This window comes from Aythya marila (genome assembly GCF_965140915.1).
Source record: "Aythya marila genome assembly, chromosome: 25".
Lineage (NCBI taxonomy): Eukaryota > Metazoa > Chordata > Aves > Anseriformes > Anatidae > Aythya > Aythya marila.
Window position 1 is genome coordinate 4,211,432 of NC_139066.1, and position 19,293 is coordinate 4,230,724.

General features: G+C 43.4%; 1 protein-coding gene across 1 annotated transcript; it reads left to right on the top strand.

Moving 5' to 3' along the window:
- The first annotated feature begins 9,834 nt into the window (after positions 1-9,834).
- On the top strand, positions 9,835-15,103 carry LOC309887258 (keratin, type I cytoskeletal 19). Its single transcript, XM_082778829.1, has 8 exons — positions 9,835-10,350; positions 11,959-12,041; positions 12,361-12,517; positions 12,760-12,921; positions 13,076-13,201; positions 13,313-13,533; positions 14,314-14,342; positions 14,868-15,103. The coding sequence occupies exons 1-8, from the start codon at positions 9,889-9,891 to the stop codon at positions 14,897-14,899; spliced, it is 1,272 nt and encodes a 423-aa protein (XP_082634955.1). The 5' UTR covers positions 9,835-9,888; the 3' UTR covers positions 14,900-15,103.
- Positions 15,104-19,293: the final 4,190 nt, after the last annotated feature.

Sequence of the window (19,293 nt, forward strand, 5' to 3'; positions counted from 1 at the left end):
CATTCAGGCAGCCCTCTCTCCCAGCTTTCAGGGGAGGGCTCTAACCAGCCTTGTTCAATAAAAGCAATGATTAGATCAGGCAGGGACAAGTATGCAAAGAACCCCTTGTAACACAAAGGTCAGCTGCTAAGATTATTCCTCCCAATATGGTGGAAGATCAGGGCTCTTGTCTTTTATCTGATGGTTCAAAACAAAAGACCTGAGGTGGGTTATTTTATCTCGTATGAGTGTATCCCTGGCTCCACGGCTGTACAGTGCTCTGGATGGCCATTTTTTCTAAAACTGCTCCACTTCATGTCACACACTTGAATTATTTGAGCTAGGCAGAGAAAGAAAGACTGGTGAACTGACTCATTTAAGACTTTCAAATCTATGTTCCAGTCTTTCATTTGCAGAGGGCTGAGAAAGCAGCTGAACAGGGTCCGCCACATAACAGGTGAGTGATTCAAGGGCCGCCCTGTAACGAATAGGGTGGGTCTCACAAGCCTTCTTTGTTCCCTGAACACCACAGAAATCACCAGCATTTTTTATTCTGTCTAATAGCTCTGTACTTTGGTTTGCAAACAGACTCAGGCCAGTTAAATATCATCTTTTCAGATAACACTGGATCACTCAAAAAGGCATCCAACTGCCCACACGTTACAATCCACGCAGAATCCATAGCACAGCGGAAAGAAAATAAAAAGATGAGTCAGGGGAAACCTTTCCTTACAAAACAAGGGGGATTTGCAAAAAATGCCTCTCTCTTGAGTCACCACATGACTCTCAGGCTTCTGTATAAGCTAACAAAGGTTCATGCTCTGCTTTACACTCATTCCACTTCTTGTACCAACTGGAGCTGACTACTTCAGAGCAAGGTCTAAAACTCAACATTACTAATCTGTAATGGACTTTGGGATGAAACACATCATTTGACCATAGCTTTACTGGAAAGAATGTTTCTGAGCCTGAAAAGGAGACGACTGCTCTCTAGGCTGGCTGTCAGGAACATTACGGAGCTCCTGCTTCCACCAAGGCATGCCCATCGTAACCACAGAGCCCATCGAGACAAGACGGGGGCTGAAATCAGCGAAGCACAGCCTCCGTTTGCAGATGCCATGCAAGGGAACACTGATTTTTTGTGCGGCAGCACAGTTTGGATCCTTTGGATAACCACGGCCTGATGGTTTCACCTTTTCCAGAGCTGACATTGCAGCATGCCAGTTCCCACAGTGTCAGTTCCCACAGCATCCTCTAGTGGCAAATTCAGAAAATAACGCAACAGGATTTTGCAACAGAAACCCTTTCATACAGCCTCAAAATTAAATTCAGGGCTCAGACCTGGGAAGCACTTAGGCCACTAAAGGAAAAGCTTAAAACTTTGAAAATAATCTTACTGGAAAACAAAATCCCTGTGTGCTCCTTCTTCTGTCTCCACCACCATAACAGCCTGTGTTCAAACCTGACATCTCTTTCCTCTCCAGTTCAAGTTTCCTTCCTTTCCCACACTGACAAAGCTACTGACACACCTGCAGAGGAAACACACGGGGGGGGAGTGTTATAAAATATTGGTTCCTGCTCCTTTGTCTCATGGCAGCCCCACTCCCTGTTTAGGGATCTTAACTCCTGAGAAATCAAATTATTGAATCAAGACTGTATAAAAAGATGCAGCTTAAAATGGGTTTCCTGGTTACTTTTTCAATTAAGAAGCTGCACTGCCCAAAAAACAATGAAAGAAAATACTTTTTTCCAACTATATTTTTAAGAAAACTAACATTTTTAAGGGAAAAAAAAGTAATAAAATGGATAAATTTTTCACAAGGTTAACATTGTGATACCAGATGGGTGTTTCACCAAAACAGACAGTAAAAAGGTTAGAAAATCATTCATTATGAAGGGCTGGGGAGAGAGAGGCACTATCTGCTTCGTGTAACCGTCTGAAAGCTTTGAGGTAATTCCATAGGAAATCAGCAAGTTCAGAGTAAGTCAACAACCTCCTGGATTGCTCCTGCTTGCATTTAATTAGCACACAAGCTGTTCTATCTCTGAGCTTGGCTCCTTTAGCAGCAGCGGTGGCTGCCAGCCACAGCTGGGGAGCCCGGTCTTACCACGGGAGGAGAAGAACCTACGAAGAACAAGGCTCCAGCAAGTGGTGGTGTGTTTAAAAAGCAGGCCTGTAGGGGGGACTGGAGAGGTACAGACATTGTGTACTGTTACTACTCACAGAGGTAATGAAGGATAGTCCGCCTCATAATCTTTGGGTGTGTTCAGGCTTCTTAATTCTGGAAATTAATCATCTCCGCCTGCATAATATAGCATTTTCAGGAAGTCAGGGGAAGATGAGAGCGGAAAATAACTGGATAGGGAAGAGCCCAGAGCAAGAAGCAGCACCTAGCGAACCGAATCCTCGGAGGGGCTTCATGCAGGGTCAGGACAATCACCCAGCGCTGCCACTCGAGCTGCTATTCACACAGGCAGCAGTCAGGTACGGGCAGGCACAGCCACCCGCTGCCTCCAGGTCTTGCAGCTTTGGCACGCTTGGCTGCAAGGAAATGGTATCGCTGAGCTGCTGCCGGCAGCCCTCGGCCAGGGGAACTTCCTTCTCAGCCCCTACCCCCGGTCTCAAGTAATTAACAAAGAAAATCTGTCATTTACTCCGCCTCTGATAAAAAACAGATGGATGGAAATGAGCTGAAAAAGCCACTTCTGTGACACTTCTCACGTTTGCCAGCCTATTATAATCATGAAAAATTGCAGGCAAGCTAAGCAAACACAGAAGTTCTTGCAGGAAAATGCATTTTTCTGTGCTGCAGGTAACATATTGCTATCAATTTTCACGTAGCACGTAACGTTCAGGAGGAGAAATGCCAAGAAACTTCCCAAGTGCACGAAGTGTTCTCACACTACAGCAGACCCGAAGGGCAAATGCTCCCGCGGCTGATGCAGTAAACGTCCCATTTCCAATTTCAGGTGTGCTGGAGCTGCCTTTCGCAACGTGTTTAGCACTGCCTAAAGAGCAGTTTATGCGCACTGCAATTACCGCTAACAACCCACTATTTAGGAACCCACGCTCAGATGTGCGCTGCAAAGACTGGCTGCAGGGAACACCTTTCTGCTGGCATGCACTCCTGGGCTTAAACAGCCCTGGCAGCAGGAGTGCGACTGTGGATCAAAGGCACTTAGAGCCTTATTCATCTACCTTTCCTTACCACATTTCTAATCTTAGTTCAGTTCTTCCCCGCAGCTTGATGCCAGTTGGACAGTCAAAAGTGATGGTTGTACCAAAGGGTCACAGCGATTACACGCACATCAACATCTTAAATAAATGCTGAAAGCTTCTTTCTGCTGAGAATGCTGTTAGTAGCCATGTCACCAGAATTGTACCATGTTTAGTAGTTATTAAAGCTGAATCCATCAGAAAGGAGTGCAAAGGCACCCAGCAAGTATCTCCTTCAGCTTCGTTTGGTGGTAGCGGGCTGCCCACAACACCTAGACAGCCCATGCCAGCCTCAGTGTTCAAACAAGGGAATTTAAAGCAGAACACGAGTGTCAGACGCTGCTGGAAAACCCTGGTTTTCAGTTAGTTAATGACCAGGACTGGCCTGGAAGGTAACCTGATACACAGGAATCCTGTGAGGTTTGCCTATAAACTACTTCTTGGTGAACACGGAGCCAAGCAAGGCAGCGACTCCCATGCCCTCTGCCTCCGGCAAGGTGTGCAGGAGGCTCAAACACCGCTGCCCCTGCAGCAGCTCCTCAGGCCCAGGGCTGCAGGACTGGCAGTTTTCTTGCCAAACCAGAGATGTCGAGGCTCTGAAAATTCATCTCAAGCAAGAAGCAGCATGAAGCCAGCTGTAAGATCAGGAAAGGCCAAATCCTGGTGACCCGTCCCTCAGCAGGGCACTAGGATTGCTCCTTGTTTTCTTATTTGATCCAGGACACACGTTTAATGCTCGCACTGCAAAACCTCTACCCTGGCTGGAAGCCGTGGCTTGTCACTGTGATCAGAATATAGACTTACTAAACCAGCAACAGAAAGAATAATGTTTAAATATGAATGTAGACTTATGATTCTGTGATTTAAATATATAAACAGGCAAATGTGAATATACTTAAGTATGTTCTCCAAACGTTTCATAGACATGAAGGGAATAAAACAGCTCATGCCACTTTCTTCTATGACACCCACTTGCTCCTTTCTCTGTATTTCTACCAGAACTGGATTTTATTAAGTAGGAATTTTCCATGTGGCCTATGGGAAACAACCCTCTGAAGAGCTCTAGGGCTCTTTTAACATGATTCATTGCAGAACTGCAGCTGACATGGCAAGCACTCAACACGTACTTGGTTCCTCTGAAGCCTGGGACAGGTTTAGTCTATTCAGTTTTGGCAGTGGGCTCCAAGTGAGTTGCCTATTGCTGCCTGCAGAAACCTGACTTTTGGAACACCTCCTCTCATCAGTTAGAAGCTGGACTCTTCATAATGGTTTCCAGGCCCATCATAACTTGCTGAGATTTACCAAGCAGATAACAGGTTAAAGGAAGTGTAAAAATACATCCAGTGACTTGTCTTTCACTCATCAGGGCTGGGTGCCCTGGCTGTTCCTATCTTTCCACACCATCTTTAATCACTCTATAAGAAAATCCATTTTATTTTCTTGCCTCGGGAAAACTTTACTCCCTGATGATGTGCATTATCGTTATAGTTCTGGCTTGACAGAGAAGTCAATTCCAGATTTATAAAGTTATTTATATTAATAGGGAAACTCACAATATTGACGTGTTTCAAAGTATATATCATATCCAGTTTCAAGTATTTTCCAAGTATTTACATTGTTCCCTGTTTAAGTATTTGAGTTCGTTATGATCTTTCATGTATTTTCCTCACAATAATCTATTGAAATATTATAAAAATGAGGAACATTGAGAGATGACATTATATGTTCCAATATCACAAAAGAAGCCTGTAGCTGAACAGGAATCCAAATCTCTCAAGTTCAACTCAAATAATTCTGTTTCTGCTATACAGAACTAGACCCCGGGATAAAAATGAGTTGTCCTGCTGCATGTTACGCTCGTAATTCCTTTCAAAACTGAAGCCTTAAACCACCTCATTTCTCATTTCTCTCAATACAGAAATCGGGGCACTGTGTGCATTTCTCTTCACCAAGTCACGTTCCTTCTACTCTGCAAAAATAGAAATTTTGAGAAAGTTAACAGTTATCGCTCTCTGCTCTTATCCACCCTCTTTTAAAACAGTTAACAGCTGTGTGTGCATGTGCTGGGACCTGCCTTTTCAGCACGTAAACATTCTTGTCTTTGAATCTCTTGGCACATACAGAGAATATTTGGCAAGGCAAGCTTTATGAGGATTTAAAAAAAAAAAAAAAAAAAAAAAAAAAAACACATAAAAATGATTAATTAGGGGATATGAAAGAAAGAAAGCTAAGAATTGTATCTTAGGCAGACAATCAACACAATCATTTCAGTACCAGCACAGATCAGTTCTCATTATCGCTGGTTCTTCCCACAAGGAAGTTTAAAGAAAAAATAGAAGAAAGTTTTGTGTTTGAATTAATGTTTCAAGATTCAAATGTTTCATGCTTGTGATCTTTGACAGGAGAAAAGTGCATACAAAGATAAGATCTTAAAAGCATACAAAACACAACTGTAAGGTGGGGCAGCCAAAGTTTTGATAATCAAGAGAAAAGATGAGAATTGAAAATGCGCATACAGAAAAGTCAAGAAGGTTAAAATGTTCACAGAGTTCATTAACGGTAATTGCGTTACCAGCTCAAGAACTTCACTGGAAACAAATTTAGCAGCATGTAAGAGAGAAATATATGCCAGTGTTACACAAGAATAATAAAAAATGGTTTACAACAAAACTCATTAAAATGCCCTGACAAGTATTTACCATTCCATAAAGCAGCAGTGGCGAGGAAAGCAGAGCAGATAAAGGTAGAGCAGAACCAGGTCTCAGCAAGGAGCTTGGGTGTGGACTGTTTCCACGGGTCTGCTGCATGGCTTGACTTTAATACGGGTGTCTCCCTCACCCTCAGACAAATTGCAGATAAAGGAAATTCCCTTTGTTGTCCATTCATTATTTTGCCTTAGGGCAAAGTTCAGTTTACTATAGTTTAAGCTTATTGTAGTGAGAGAAAAAAAAAACCTGTGCAGAATGATAAAAGCACCATCTTTCCCAGGCTAAAGCTTTGCCACACTAAAGGCTTTTCCAAGCTTTTAAGTACCTGTTATCATCTTAAGAGAATCCCAGCAAAACCAAACACATGCAGCCACGAAGATAAGAGATGCAAAGTCAAAGCTAAAATACCTTTCTGGAAACTCAGAACACAGCTCTACCGAATTGCAGCACGAGGGACTGTTGTGCTACCGTCTAGAAGCTTGTCGCACATTTGGAGGTATGAACAAGGTGAAATAGTCACTCCACTGGACAGTGTCTCCCAAGCTTTCCCTCTCCTGACACTATCAGATGTACTTCCAAACTGCCAGGAAGAATTACAAGTCGTTCTTCAGGAATTCTTCCCTGTAAGGTGAAGCAAACCTAACCTGCTTGTGGCACTTTATCAGTGTTCTTATAGTATCAGACACAATGATTGCTGCTTTTACTCCAAGGGTTTCTGAGAGAATGTGGAGTCCTCTCAGCCCCCAGCTTTCATGAATTAGGTCATAAAACATTGTGCAACATCATAAACGTGCATTTTGTTTCACCAAAAACAAAAGCACTGCTTTGAATGCCTTAGAAGGGAGTCTGGGGAGTAGTGAAGAAGTACCCGGAGGGAAGGACGTTCCTCTCTGCGTGCTGCAGGCCACAAGGCAGAGCACACTGCTCGTTGTTTCCTTTAAGCTTCCATTATTTCTGTTCAGAGGAGAAAATCCCATGGACTTACACTCTATGCTCTAACTATGGACTTTAGCATTTAACAATACAGTAACTTTCTATAGCTTTCTTTCTGCCCGGTGCAGACACTACCTTTCTGATAGCATTCATTCACCTACTCACAGGACCTGGAGCCTGCTGGGCAGGTTTTTCCTCCCCAGGGCCAAAGAGAACATTTAGATCCACAGAAGGGACAACCAGTGCGTCTTGGCAGGCGGAAAAGCCCTCCGTAGCTCTTAGGTACGGCTGCAGGTTTTACAGTGCAAGCTGGAGAGCTGTGTGAGAACAGCAGTCCCTACAGAAAGCAAGGAACTGGCTGGCACGCCCTGAGGCTGCACAGCCCCAGGCAGGGCATACAGGGTGCATGTGTTGGATAGAGGGAGTGAGAGGCTCTGCACATTTCCTCTTTCTGATACAGCCTCATAATTGGATACAGGAGAGTCTAAGCTACACCAAGGCGATGTGACTCCTTCTCACCTAGGGATATAGATCACGTGCACAGGGACACGGCTCTGCAAACCAACGGTATGCGAGTCCCCTAGGAGACCATGCTTTGTCAATACAGTACATTTGACTAAAATGGCTAAATTCTAGTTAACTGGCAAATGAATCCTATCAATTACAAATGTGAGCAAAAAAGACATATCAGTCTACATAAATGACAAGTTATGAAGCACCAAAAGCTGTAAGGGAGGCCGCTGAGGGGTTGGTTATGTTATGGCACAATGAACAGAGTACATGAGGGGCAACAGGAACCCCGTGCCTAACTTCAGGATAAAGGAGTAAATACTTCTCCATCCCATAACCATCTCTTTTCAGTATTTAGAATGAATAAGGACATCAAATACGTTCATTAGCGATCCAGTGGATATTAAACAATTTCTGCTACTCACAACGTTTCTCGTTTAAAAAGCAACTTCCACCTAGAAAATCTAAAAGGGTAGCTAAGCATTTTTAATTGCTTTCAGGACAATGATAGACTCAGCTCTTCACCTCTTTATAAACATGTTCTAGTACATCACTAAGTAATGAAAGAAGATATTTACTGACTGATATTTAAATAATTATTAGGTCTATGAAATAAGTTCGTGGTTCAAAGAATTTGGATGTGTATCTGTACCATAAGTACTCTGAGAATTTACTCTGATTTCACAGACAGACATAATTTAGGAGTTTCCAAGCACTAGAAGTAGAGAAGGAATGAACTTGTAAGAAACTGAAAATTGATAGCCTGGATACAACACATCCACTGCTGGTTGGTTAGAAGTGTGCAGGGAAGGTTGCAGCACGCTGGCTGTGCACAGAACCTCCAGGAAGGATCAATGGGGCTGTTGATTCAGCTTCCTTGGCCGGCTTCCAGTCTGTGTATTTATTCTTATACACTCCCTGTATTTGCCCTGCAGTTTGACATTTCTCTCTGGACAAAGTGGGTAAAGCACTAGTGAGTGGTGAGTGCATTTTTATGGGTATATAAAGAGCAAACATGCCCTCGTGTTGAGTATGCATCTCATTTGGCTTATCTTTAGTTCCTTATCTTGGCATTAAATGGATTTCTCATCCAAGCAACGCAGCCTGCATCTTGCACTCCAAATGTTCGGTTCAGTGGAAGCACTTGTAGGTGGTGGCATTTCTGCCCTGGCCTGGTTGTTGCAAGTGCTGGGAGGCCAGCTTGCTCCATCGTTCCTTACAGCTGTATCTCCTGGGGAGTCCCAGGGGTGTGCAGGGAATGAGGGGTGGCAAGGGAAGGAAGAGAATGGAGGGAAAGATGGAAGCGCCTGCTCGTCTGTTAGGGATGCTCGTGGAGGAGCTTGCAGTAATGAAAGCAGCATTGCTTTTGAAAATTCATCTGGGCAACAGGGGAAAATCCATCTGGATAACAGAGGACTTCAACATTTGAGAGAGAACATCTTCATTAATCTCAGAGCCCAGAAGACCATGCGATTGTGTTTCTTCTGTTTACTTCCCCCTTTCAGTAGCAACGCAAGGACTGACTGTATAAGCAGTCCCTTGTTTCTGTTGTTGCTGACTCCCCAGGTACTGCTCAGGGAAGTTCAGTGCTCATCTGTGCTGCAAACACAGCTACAGTTCCTTGAAGGATTCCTGTTTCTGTACAAAACCAGACTCTTCCACACAAGGCACATTGTCAGGTCCTCTTTTCTTCTGTTGTTCCAAAAGGAACTGAGAGCAAACAAACAAACTACAATTTTAGAACAGAGCAGCATAGTTCAGGTGGCAAGAACCTTCAAGGATCATCTAGTCCAGGTGCCTGGCACCTCAGGGCTGACCAAAAGTTAAAGCACTGTTGTGAGGGCATTGTCCCAACCCCTCAGGGACACTGACAGGAGTGAGGCCTCAACTCCTCCCCAGGCAGCCTCTTCCAGTGTTCGACCACCCTCACAGTAAAGAAATCTTTCATTCTGAAAGAAGGATTTTTCCTAAGGGAAATAAGAAAAAAGAGAGGTAGGAACCTTTTTTGCTTAGTTCCACACAACTGTTGATCATTTGGGCTCTTTTCAGGCTCTGTTATTAGTTTACAAATCATTTATTTAATCGCTTTCTGTTATAACTTTCCTGTGATCATATGAAGCGAGCCGTGGTGTGACTTCGCTGTGGACGCAGCTCAGGCTGCAGCAGGGCTGTGCCCTTCCAGCCCTTTTGTTTCCACACAGGTAAACTTGGAGCAGATTTACGAGCGTTCCCCTCAGCAGGGCGAGGCCTCCTCTGAATCCCACCTTGTTCTTCAGGAGGCAAGAGGCAAGGGGAGGGGATGGGCTCCTGTGTGCGAAGGTATTTCGGACCCACTCACTTCCCAGCAGCTGACCAATGGGAGGAATGGCTGTGTTGGCAGAGGGTTTAAGGCCGATAAATTCCACGGGTCTCAGATAACACATTCTGGAGACAACTCCCATTGTCGGAGGCATAAAAGACGTGGGGTGGGGGAAAGGAGCACACATTCCTGCTTCAGGATCTCAAACTGCAGCTTGCCTTAGGCCCTTGGCATTGCTCTCTATGGCGAGTTACAGCTTCAGGCAAACCACCTCTTCTGTGGCAGGGGGACCCGGTGGCTGCTCTGTCCGTTTTGGTGGAGGCTCCTTTAGGGCTCCAAGCATCCACGGGGGATCTGGTGGCAGGGGTGTGTCAGTCTCTTCTGCTAGATTTGTCTCTTCTGGTCTAGGAAGCGGCCTGGGTGGTGGGTATGGAAGTGGTTTTAGCAGCAGCTTTGGTGGCGGTTTCGGCGGTGGTTACGGGGGTGGTCTGGGGGGCGGTGATGGCCTCCTCTCAGGAAATGAAAAGACAACGATGCAAAACCTGAACGACCGCCTCGCATCTTACCTGGAGAAGGTTCGTGCACTGGAAGAAGCAAACTCTGATCTTGAAACTAAAATCCGAGACTGGTACCAAAAACAAGGACCAAGCCCCGCTCGAGACTACAGCCTTTACCACAAGACTATTGAAGACCTTCGAGACCAGGTAGGTGTTAACATTGACTAAAAAGCACCTGAGATTTGCACAAACACTTATGAAGGAAGCATGAAAAAAAGAGAAAAGCCTCACTAGGAAAATAGCCAGAAGGCACTGCAGGTTGTGAAAAGGAGGAAGATGAAATGAATACGTAATGATTGGTTAGGGTGGATAAAGAAAATGCTTAGTAAGAAGTTATCTACCTTTTTTAACATTAGCTAAGTGAATGTACAGAACAGCCAGATTAAGATTCCTCATTACTTCATTCTTTGGTAATATTTAATGTATCTGCTGGCCATAGGCATATGTATGACCAGTTAATATATGTACAACCCTACATATTCTGATATATGTATAAAGCAAGCTAAACAATGACAGCAACCTGCGTATCTCAGCCAGGCACATACACACTGCTTTTACTGTAAAAATAAAAATCGGTTATGTACAATTTTGTGAATGTATAGGTAGTAGCTCACACATCACCCTAAATATATTTTTATTGCATCTCTCACCTAGTTAAGCTTGAAATAAGAATGCTGAAATGTTTGGCTTATGGGAAATGGAAACCGCAGACGTAAAGTTATCAATTCCATACATAAATGCCAAAACTGCCCCAATAGCCCATGGGAAGCTGATAACAGGTTACTTGGCGATGATACACACCCCGGAAAACATAGGTGGCAGCTGACTAACCTATGTAAATAAATGAAAGAAAACTTGAGGTTTACTTTTCACAGTTCAGCTTGGAGTTCATGACCGCTCCCACACAATTTACTTTCTCCATGCTTTAACCCATTCACATTCTTTACTGATTTTAGAAGCTGAGCTCCAGAAAAGGCAGAACTGGGAATTAATTTTCTCCTTTTAGTATTCTTTTTCCACCTGTCTTTTATTCCCCTTGGTTAGAGGAAATAAGATGTTGTTCCAGCTGTTTTTGTAGAAGACCTTTTGAGTTTTGAAAGTAGCAGGCAAAAAAAAGGCATGCCTTCCAGTTAAAAATTAACAGGGATTACTTCTAAGTAAACGGAATTTCCTTTATGGCCTTTTATAATGCATTAGAAGAGTCAATAAACACTGAACCAAGTATTGCAGGAAATAAAAATGTGTTCAAGGGATATACAAAAGCAATATGACCCTATGTTGTTTATGATACACAAACACATCATTTATTTTGAAATCATACAGTCCATGCAATCACTCCCCTCATTATGAAAATGCCTAAGGAGAACAAATTCTGCCGAGAGGGCTCTGCAGAATTTGCTCCCTTTGCTTCTCTCCAGGAAATGTTTTCTTGCCTCATTCACCTACTGACTGGCTCACAAAGGTGAGCCAACATACTTCTGTCTCACTGGGAGATTTGTAGCATAAAGCCACTTCATATGCCAGACAAAAGTAAGGGAACCTACCCAGAACTGACAATAAAGGCAAAAATACTGTGATAAATCTGTGCTGTGTATTTGCTGTAGATCTTTGGTACTTTCCTACTGAGACTAAATAAAATACACTTGTGTTTGGTGTAGCTACAAGTGAGATACAATCTTAACTATCTTATCTTTTGTGTATGGAAAGAAAATAACAGTTGTTTAAGCCTCAGCAATGAACTCTCATTGTTTCTAGATCCTTGCTGCCACTATTGACAACTCGAAGATCATTTTGCAGATTGACAATGCCAGACTGGCTGCTGATGACTTCAAGACCAAGTGAGTAATTTCTGAAGGGAAAAAGGTCTCTTGAGGAGGCAAAAATCCTTATTGAGACAAAGAGCTGTGAAAAAACAAAGGAACGTGTATAAAATCTCTGTGTTAACATTAGTTTGATCCTGTTGTTGAAGTTCTACCTGCTGAAAACGTCATCTATACCACAGAAAAATTTATATTATGTAAAATACGTGGAGAGAAGTTTAACACTGGACAACTTTTGTTACATCACATTTCCTATATCAGATACATTTATAACAAATGACGTGTTTCATGGTGCCTTATTCAGCTAGCCTGACTAGCCTTGTTTTGCTTTTTCAAGGTTTGAAACGGAGCAAACCCTTCGCATGAGCGTGGAGGCTGACATCAACGGCCTGCGCAGAGTCCTGGACGAGCTCACACTGGCTAGAACGGACTTGGAGCTGCAGATTGAGAGCTTAAAGGAGGAGCTGGCCTACCTCAAGAAGAACCATGAGGAGGTAAAAGCAAAAAACAACAACCAGGACACGTATTTGGAAGTGAGATTAGAAAAACACGGTGTGGAGTCCCTCAGGTTCTGCACCAGAGCAGAAAAGACTTCTGTGTAGATGGGGAAACGAAAGATGCCCCCTGCCAGTAGTGAAGTGCAGTCAGTCAGACCTCAGCCCTTTTAGAAAGGACGGAGGGTTCATGTTTTCGGTTATAATTGTACTCTCTTGTTTTCTTCTCCTATTCCACTTAGGAAATGAGTGCCCTGGGAGGACAAGTGGCTGGCCAAGTCAGCGTCGAACTGGACTCTGCTCCAGGCATTGACCTGTCCAAGATCCTGGCCGATATGAGGGACCAGTATGAACTCATGGCCGAGAAGAACAGGAAGGATGCTGAGGCCTGGTTCCACAGTAAGGTAGAAAAAGCTCTGTATTATATAAAGACTACTAAAAAAAAAAAACATGCAAGAAGCTAAATAATTATTAAAACTTTCAGAAAACTGCTGTGAAAGCCTTGTGACCTCCACCCAGAGGCCCCACGGTTCTCACACAGTGCTTTCCCTGTTTCAGACTGAGGAGCTGAACCGCGAAGTCGCTGTCAACACCGAACAATTGCAGAGCAGCAAGTCTGAAGTCAGTGACCTGAGACGCACCCTCCAAGGGCTGGAAATAGAACTTCAGTCCCAGCTCAGCATGGTACGTTCAAATTTGCACTGAGTAAACCCAAGCACCCTGAAATATGCCCCTATTCCCCTTCCTGCAAGCAGTCCTGCACTTGGTAGCAACCTTTTTGTGGTTTGCTCTCAGAAAGGCGCGCTGGAAAGCACCTTGGCAGACACTGAAGGGCGTTACAGTGCCCAGCTGGCGCACATCCAGGACCTGATTGGCAGCATGGAGGCCCAGCTGGCCGACCTCCGAGCTGATATGGAGCGGCAGAACAGCGAATACAAGATGCTCATGGATATCAAGAGTCGTCTGGAGCAGGAGATCGCTACTTACCGACAGCTCCTGGAGGGCCAGGAGTCCCAGTAAGTAACTCTGCTCACTGCAGGAAACCTTTGCGCTTAGCTTCATGCCATGGTGCTCGTGTGCCACACCATCACTGTAAGCACAATTTCAAACACTCCTGGGATTCTAATTTTTTTAACAAATTGGTTTTTTTTCTGGGCCATGGTAAAGCTAGAAATTTCCCATACATTAACTGAGTGCCTCTAAGAGCTTCTAAACCAAAAGGCAAACTGACAAGCAGTTGAAAAGATTAAATGGCACCAACAGTGAAAGCAGTAAGTACTCATTAGCTGCTTGACATTTAGGAAACAGTGCAATTAGCAATGGTTTATAGAATATCTGCATTAACACCGAATTCCCATAAATTGTTACCAGTGAAGTAGCTCTCACCTCATGGGATTCAGCGCAGGAATAAATATTCTGAATAGAAGTGAGTGCAGACAAACTAGCTCTTTTCAGACAGCCACCTAAGTGGACAATCTCTGTTACCTCACATATGGCCTCTAGGAGGAAAATAGCTCATAGCCTGAAACAAAAAAGTGAGGTAGGGGTTGAAAGGCTTTGATGTCCTCTACACCTTCTTTCAACAATCCTCTGCCTTTTCCCACTGCCATAGTTTAAAAAAATACTTCCTACAGTAACTCCTTCTCCTGAGCTGAAAGGGAGAGCAAAGAGATTAACACCTTTTTTTCCTGACTATATACAAAACGTGCCTTGTAGAGAATTTGCTTTCATACATCCTTGTCTCACACAGACAATGCGTTACCTCTCCTTTCAACTATTATCTCTTTGTTCTACAGGATGTTTGGCTCCCTTTCTGGAACTGCCGGTAAGGATTCGTTCTCTTCCAGGAAACTTTTAGTAGTCAAAGAAGTTTTATTTTCTAAAAGGAAGAAATACATATATTATGGTTGTTGCATCCATTTTAGAGACTGGGCTGCTGCGCTGATGTGTGTCACTGGAAAAACCTAGGCAGTCATGAGTGATGACTGGGTAGAATTTAGGTTTTAGTCACCCAAAGCTGTTAGACATCAGAGAAAAAATCTCAGACTGTGCTACCATAAAGGCTAAGAAAAGCACAAAATGTGTAATCATTCCCCCAGATGAAGGGATACAAGAACTTTCAGCTTCCCAGCTCAGGGGAACTGTACCAACATGCAAGCATGACTTGCTTTTTAAAGGTCAGCTGTATTGTAAAAGTGATGTATGATTCAAATCAATGCTATGAAGAATAAAACTTCTGAGAGAAGGGAATGACAGATGAGACATAAACTAAGCTCAGTGAATATTGCAGAGAGTGGTCTTATGTGTTCTGGTTAAGTAATTGCTGTTCTTTCTCTCCACATCATTGCAGACAAAAGAGACAAGTTGGCAGATGGAAAATAGTACTGGAAGTCCTCCAAATGTCATCTTGAAGATGAGAAAAAAGGAATTAAAATGCAGAGGATCACGCTAAACTGCTGGAAATTAATATCTTAAAGCATGGAAAATTCTTGACCACACAAAGTTTAAGTAGATTGGTGGTGATTAGTTTGCAAACTGGGTTAGCTTTTTAATTACTAACTTTTTTTTTCATATACTGAGTTACTGTATCTACTCTAATAAAGACAATCTTCTTTTTGCAGTCTCACCTCCTATTTGGTTATTGTGGTATCATTACTCGAGTTTGACTTTAATCAGACAGCAAAACCCTGGCCAGCCTCCCTGCTTCGGTGTTGGTGGGTGCAGGAGCTCCATCTCTGCTTTCTTCTGGCTCCTCTTGCTGGCAGGAGCTCGGAGTATGGAGGCAGCGGGGTGCCTGGTCCCTCGGAGTGGGAAATACAGCAGTGATTTATGTCACTGACTGCGCTGGCTGTGCGCTCCGATGAGCAGTACCAGTGAGATGTTAAGTAGTTCTGGAGGAAGCAAGAGCTGTGAGATGCTTTGTTAGGGTAAAATATAAAGCTGTTAGAACGGCTTGAAAATACCCCTGCAGAAACACAGGAGTGAGGAACAGGTGAGATCTCCTCACTCACTTTCTAGTCTGATGCATTTATCTTCAAGCACAAAAACAAAACCCTCAGTTCCTACACAGGTAACAAAGCTTCAGGCCCATGTTTAACCACCTTCATTCTCCTGCTATTGAAAGGACATTATCATAGCTGCAATTCTTAACATAATTCTAGTTCAGGCCAGCAGAAATCAGAAATTTCATTCCCAACCATCTGGAAGCTTACAGCCAAAGACATTTCAGGGCTTGTGCTGAAAAATATCAGGGCTACAGCATGAGTAGCCCCTTCCCGCTTCTCAGCTTTGTAAGAGCGTGCAGTGACCCGGGGAACTGCGGGTGAAACCCAAAGGGCACAATCAGCAGACTGAAGGTGCCCCCCAGTGCACCCCCCAGCAGGGATCATCTTGCAGGCTCTGCTTTAGGGAGACGTCGTCAGCCCCTTCATCACTCCTCCCCTTGGACTTGGGAGGGAATAAATTAGTTCACTCTTGTTCATAACTAGTTTGCAGATTAATGGAGTGTTTGCATAGCAAGGAGCATCCCAAAGCCGTGGACCTCCTCTGTCAAGGCTGGGTAATCCTCTGCCATTGACGAAGTGTTGGTGGTTGGGTTTGGTTCAGCAGTGACTCAGGTGGCCTGTCAGCATCAATTGTTGGGTACTGACACACAAATCCCAGCTGAGCCTCTGGAAAGCCAGCACAGTAACACTCTGCAGTGGGTTCACTACGACAGGGAAAAACTGAGAGGAGAAAAACAGTGCTGGAAAGTACAAACCAGCAAAGACACGCAGAGAGGAGGACAAGATGGGAAGAGATGCACCAAGCTGCTCTGGTGGCACCAAGTGCAGAATCAAGAGGGAGCAGTGGCATGAAGAGCACCGGCATGCACACGGTGCAAGTGGCTCTGAGATGCACACCCTTCCGTACCCTGTCTGCTTCTGCCAGCACGGGGTGCACAGAGCTCTTGTGCATGAAATGCTTCACTACTGCTTGTTCCTGGGTGCTGAGACTTCCTAATAAATGTCTGATACCAGTTTGATTCCCTACAGCAGTTAGACCTGGAAGCCCTTCCAGATGAACCAACAAACTCCAGGTCTGTTTTTGAATCTCAGCAAGTCCCATTCCCTGGGATAAATTCTTGTGACAAAACCAGTCCGAGGACGAGATTGCTGCAGCAGGTTTCTCGTGCTGTATAGCTGCAAATGTGAGAGTCAGCCAGGCAGTTCTCATGCTCTGAGAATGCAAAACAGAAGATACAAGGACACTGTGCAGAAGCACATTTTGACCAAAAAGCTCTATTTGCAAAATCTGAATTAAATGCAAAAAAAAGATGCTTAAAAGGTAATCAATTTAGAAGTGTTCAAGAGGTTAAAGTACCAAGAAGTAAAAGAATCCCTATAGACTGTGTTAAAGAAACTGGAGTCTTCAGAGACTTGAAAGAATCTTGAAAAGGCTTGAATTCCTGTTTTGATAACCTAATTTGAATTACAGTTTATGATTTTCTTGGTTTCATTCCATGTTTGTAGGGTAATGAAGGATCTCTGGCAAAACGTTTAATATAAAATCACAAAGAGACTCTAATTTTTGAGTTTGGTTCAGAAAAAAAAAGTCTGTAATGCCTGAGTGATGATTTTACCAGCAAAGACTGGGCCGATAAACAAGCTGCTTCTTGAATGAAGCTCTTTGTCCTCGAGAAAGGAGAGGCTGAAGTGTGTCAGCTCCAGTAATACTGTGACAGGAGTAATAAGAGTTTGCGCAGCGTGGACGTGTCCGGGAATGTCTTCCAGCTCTGCATGGCCAGCTAAGGAGCTTATGCACACAAGTACAATGGTGAGCACCCTGCAAGGGCTGCAACTGTGGCAAGACAGTGGATAAAAATCTCAGAAGACAGTGAGAACAGAATAAAAGCATAAGCTTGAAATAGCTTTTTTTTTTTTTTTTTTTTTTTTTTCTGCTTCAGCAATAGATAGATAGGCTTCAGTTGCCTTGTACAAACTATAAAATGAAAATGTAGGTTTAGGTTTGTGCTCCCACTGCAGAAAAAGCTAAAGCAATGTATAGAACAACCCAGATCCCTACCACAGCAGACAGAGCTCCCATTTGAGGTGTTCATTTAAAGCCGTAAGAGATTATGAATCTGGAAACACTCTAAACCTCATAAATGTACAGATATGTAACTATTGTTTTTTAATTGAACCTGGCTAAAATGCGGAAATAATAACTGGAAAGTGTGACTGCATCCACAATTATACCTCGACCTACAGCTGAGCTAAAGACGGATGACTTTCATGTGTCTGTTCAAATTCGGGTATGAAATTAAGATTTATCAAGACACTTTTGATTTCTAAATTTTTGTTAATGTAAATAGTAAATTGTATGCAAATTTTCAGCAAAGCCAGCTTTCCTTTACATAGTCTATTATAAAATGACACAATCTATGCGTGTTTTGAGATAGAAGTCCTCAGCCTAGATGCAGTGATAAAACAGTACAGCCTGTATAAATAAATACCAGGGGGTGAGCAACTTCTGAACACGCACAAGCATTTGCCAGCAGTCTGCTCTCAGTGGAGTGGTACAGACACATTAACCATTTTTCTCTTACCAGAAGAGCCAACATTCAAGAGTAAGTCTCAAAACTGAAACCTTTTCTGTTTAGGAAAATACCTGTACAGGAATTGACACAAGCTGCAACTAACCCATCCATAACAGCCCACCTCCGAACTTCACAGTGCTTCAGTGAGGCACCGTGTCTTGGATTCTCCTTGGGTTTGAAAAAAAACTACTGACAATTTCTAGGAGAATATCTGAAACTATTTCGAAGTAGTTGTTTATGAAAGAACAACTAAAGATGATGAAGGCGGGGTTCAGCCCCGGGTCTGCAAGTGTTGCACTCTGCATTTACAAGCTTTTGATTGTGGGGGACACACCCTAAGGATCTGAGTTTGACAGTTTGCAGAAAAGTGAAAACTCACAAAAAAAGCCCACCACTACAGTCTTCTGAATTATATAGGTATAATTATATAGGTATAGGACAAAATCTGTAGAGGCTGCTTCATTTATTTTTCTTTTCCCCGGCAGTAAATGTTCTACAGGAAAGAAACAGCTTTCTGCCTGCTACCTGCTTCATCTGATAAAAAACCCAGGGTAACAAACAGGGGACTTAAATAGCAGCACCGTGTATTTCACCAGCAAGCTTCCAAAGAAGTTACAAAGGCTGAGTGAAAGAAGACCAAATGAAAAATCCCCCAAGTTTTCTGCTAACGTTTATGGTGATTTCTAGAAGTGCTCTGCTGGCTTTTGTGTGTGTTTTTTTGTGTGCGCTTTTACTTTTCTTTTCTTTTTTTTTTTTTTTTAACGCAACTCGATCTTGCCTATTGTGGGATCATTCAGAGTCAAGCAGACCCTAGCAGCATACACGCCTCGGTGTATTTATATTACAGGGGGCTTAAGGAAACTTACTTATTTTTAGGAGAGTTTGTCTAAACTTGTCTCCTGAGATACTAACTCCTGGAGATAGGCAGATTTGGCAGGCTCTGCAGAACTATTAATCTGCCCAAAAGCAAAACTGAACTGCAGTGGCAAAGGTCCAGGTTCAGTCTGAAACATGTTTCCACAGCTATGAATATCCTGTCGTTTCTAGTCAGCTGAAGTGCAAGTGACAGTCTCAGAAGCAGGCTGTTAAGCTGCGTCCCCCTGCTAGCCCTTTGCTGCTTCTCTCTGCTAAGAAAAGCACGGTTCTTACTGTGGTGCTAGTAAATATATCATTTTCCTTCTGTATTTAAAAGTTTTAT

What these genes read in the sequence shown, in the direction of transcription:
- LOC309887258 (XM_082778829.1), top strand. Translation starts at nt 9,889, where the DNA reads ATGGCGAGTTACAGCTTCAGGCAAACCACCTCTTCTGTGGCAGGGGGA. An exon ending in TCAAGAAGAACCATGAGGAG is followed by an intron (nt 12,518 to 12,759) that starts GTAAAAGCAAAA and finishes TATTCCACTTAG; the next exon opens with GAAATGAGTGCCCTGGGAGG. An exon ending in CTCCCTTTCTGGAACTGCCG is followed by an intron (nt 14,343 to 14,867) that starts GTAAGGATTCGT and finishes ACATCATTGCAG; the next exon opens with ACAAAAGAGACAAGTTGGCA.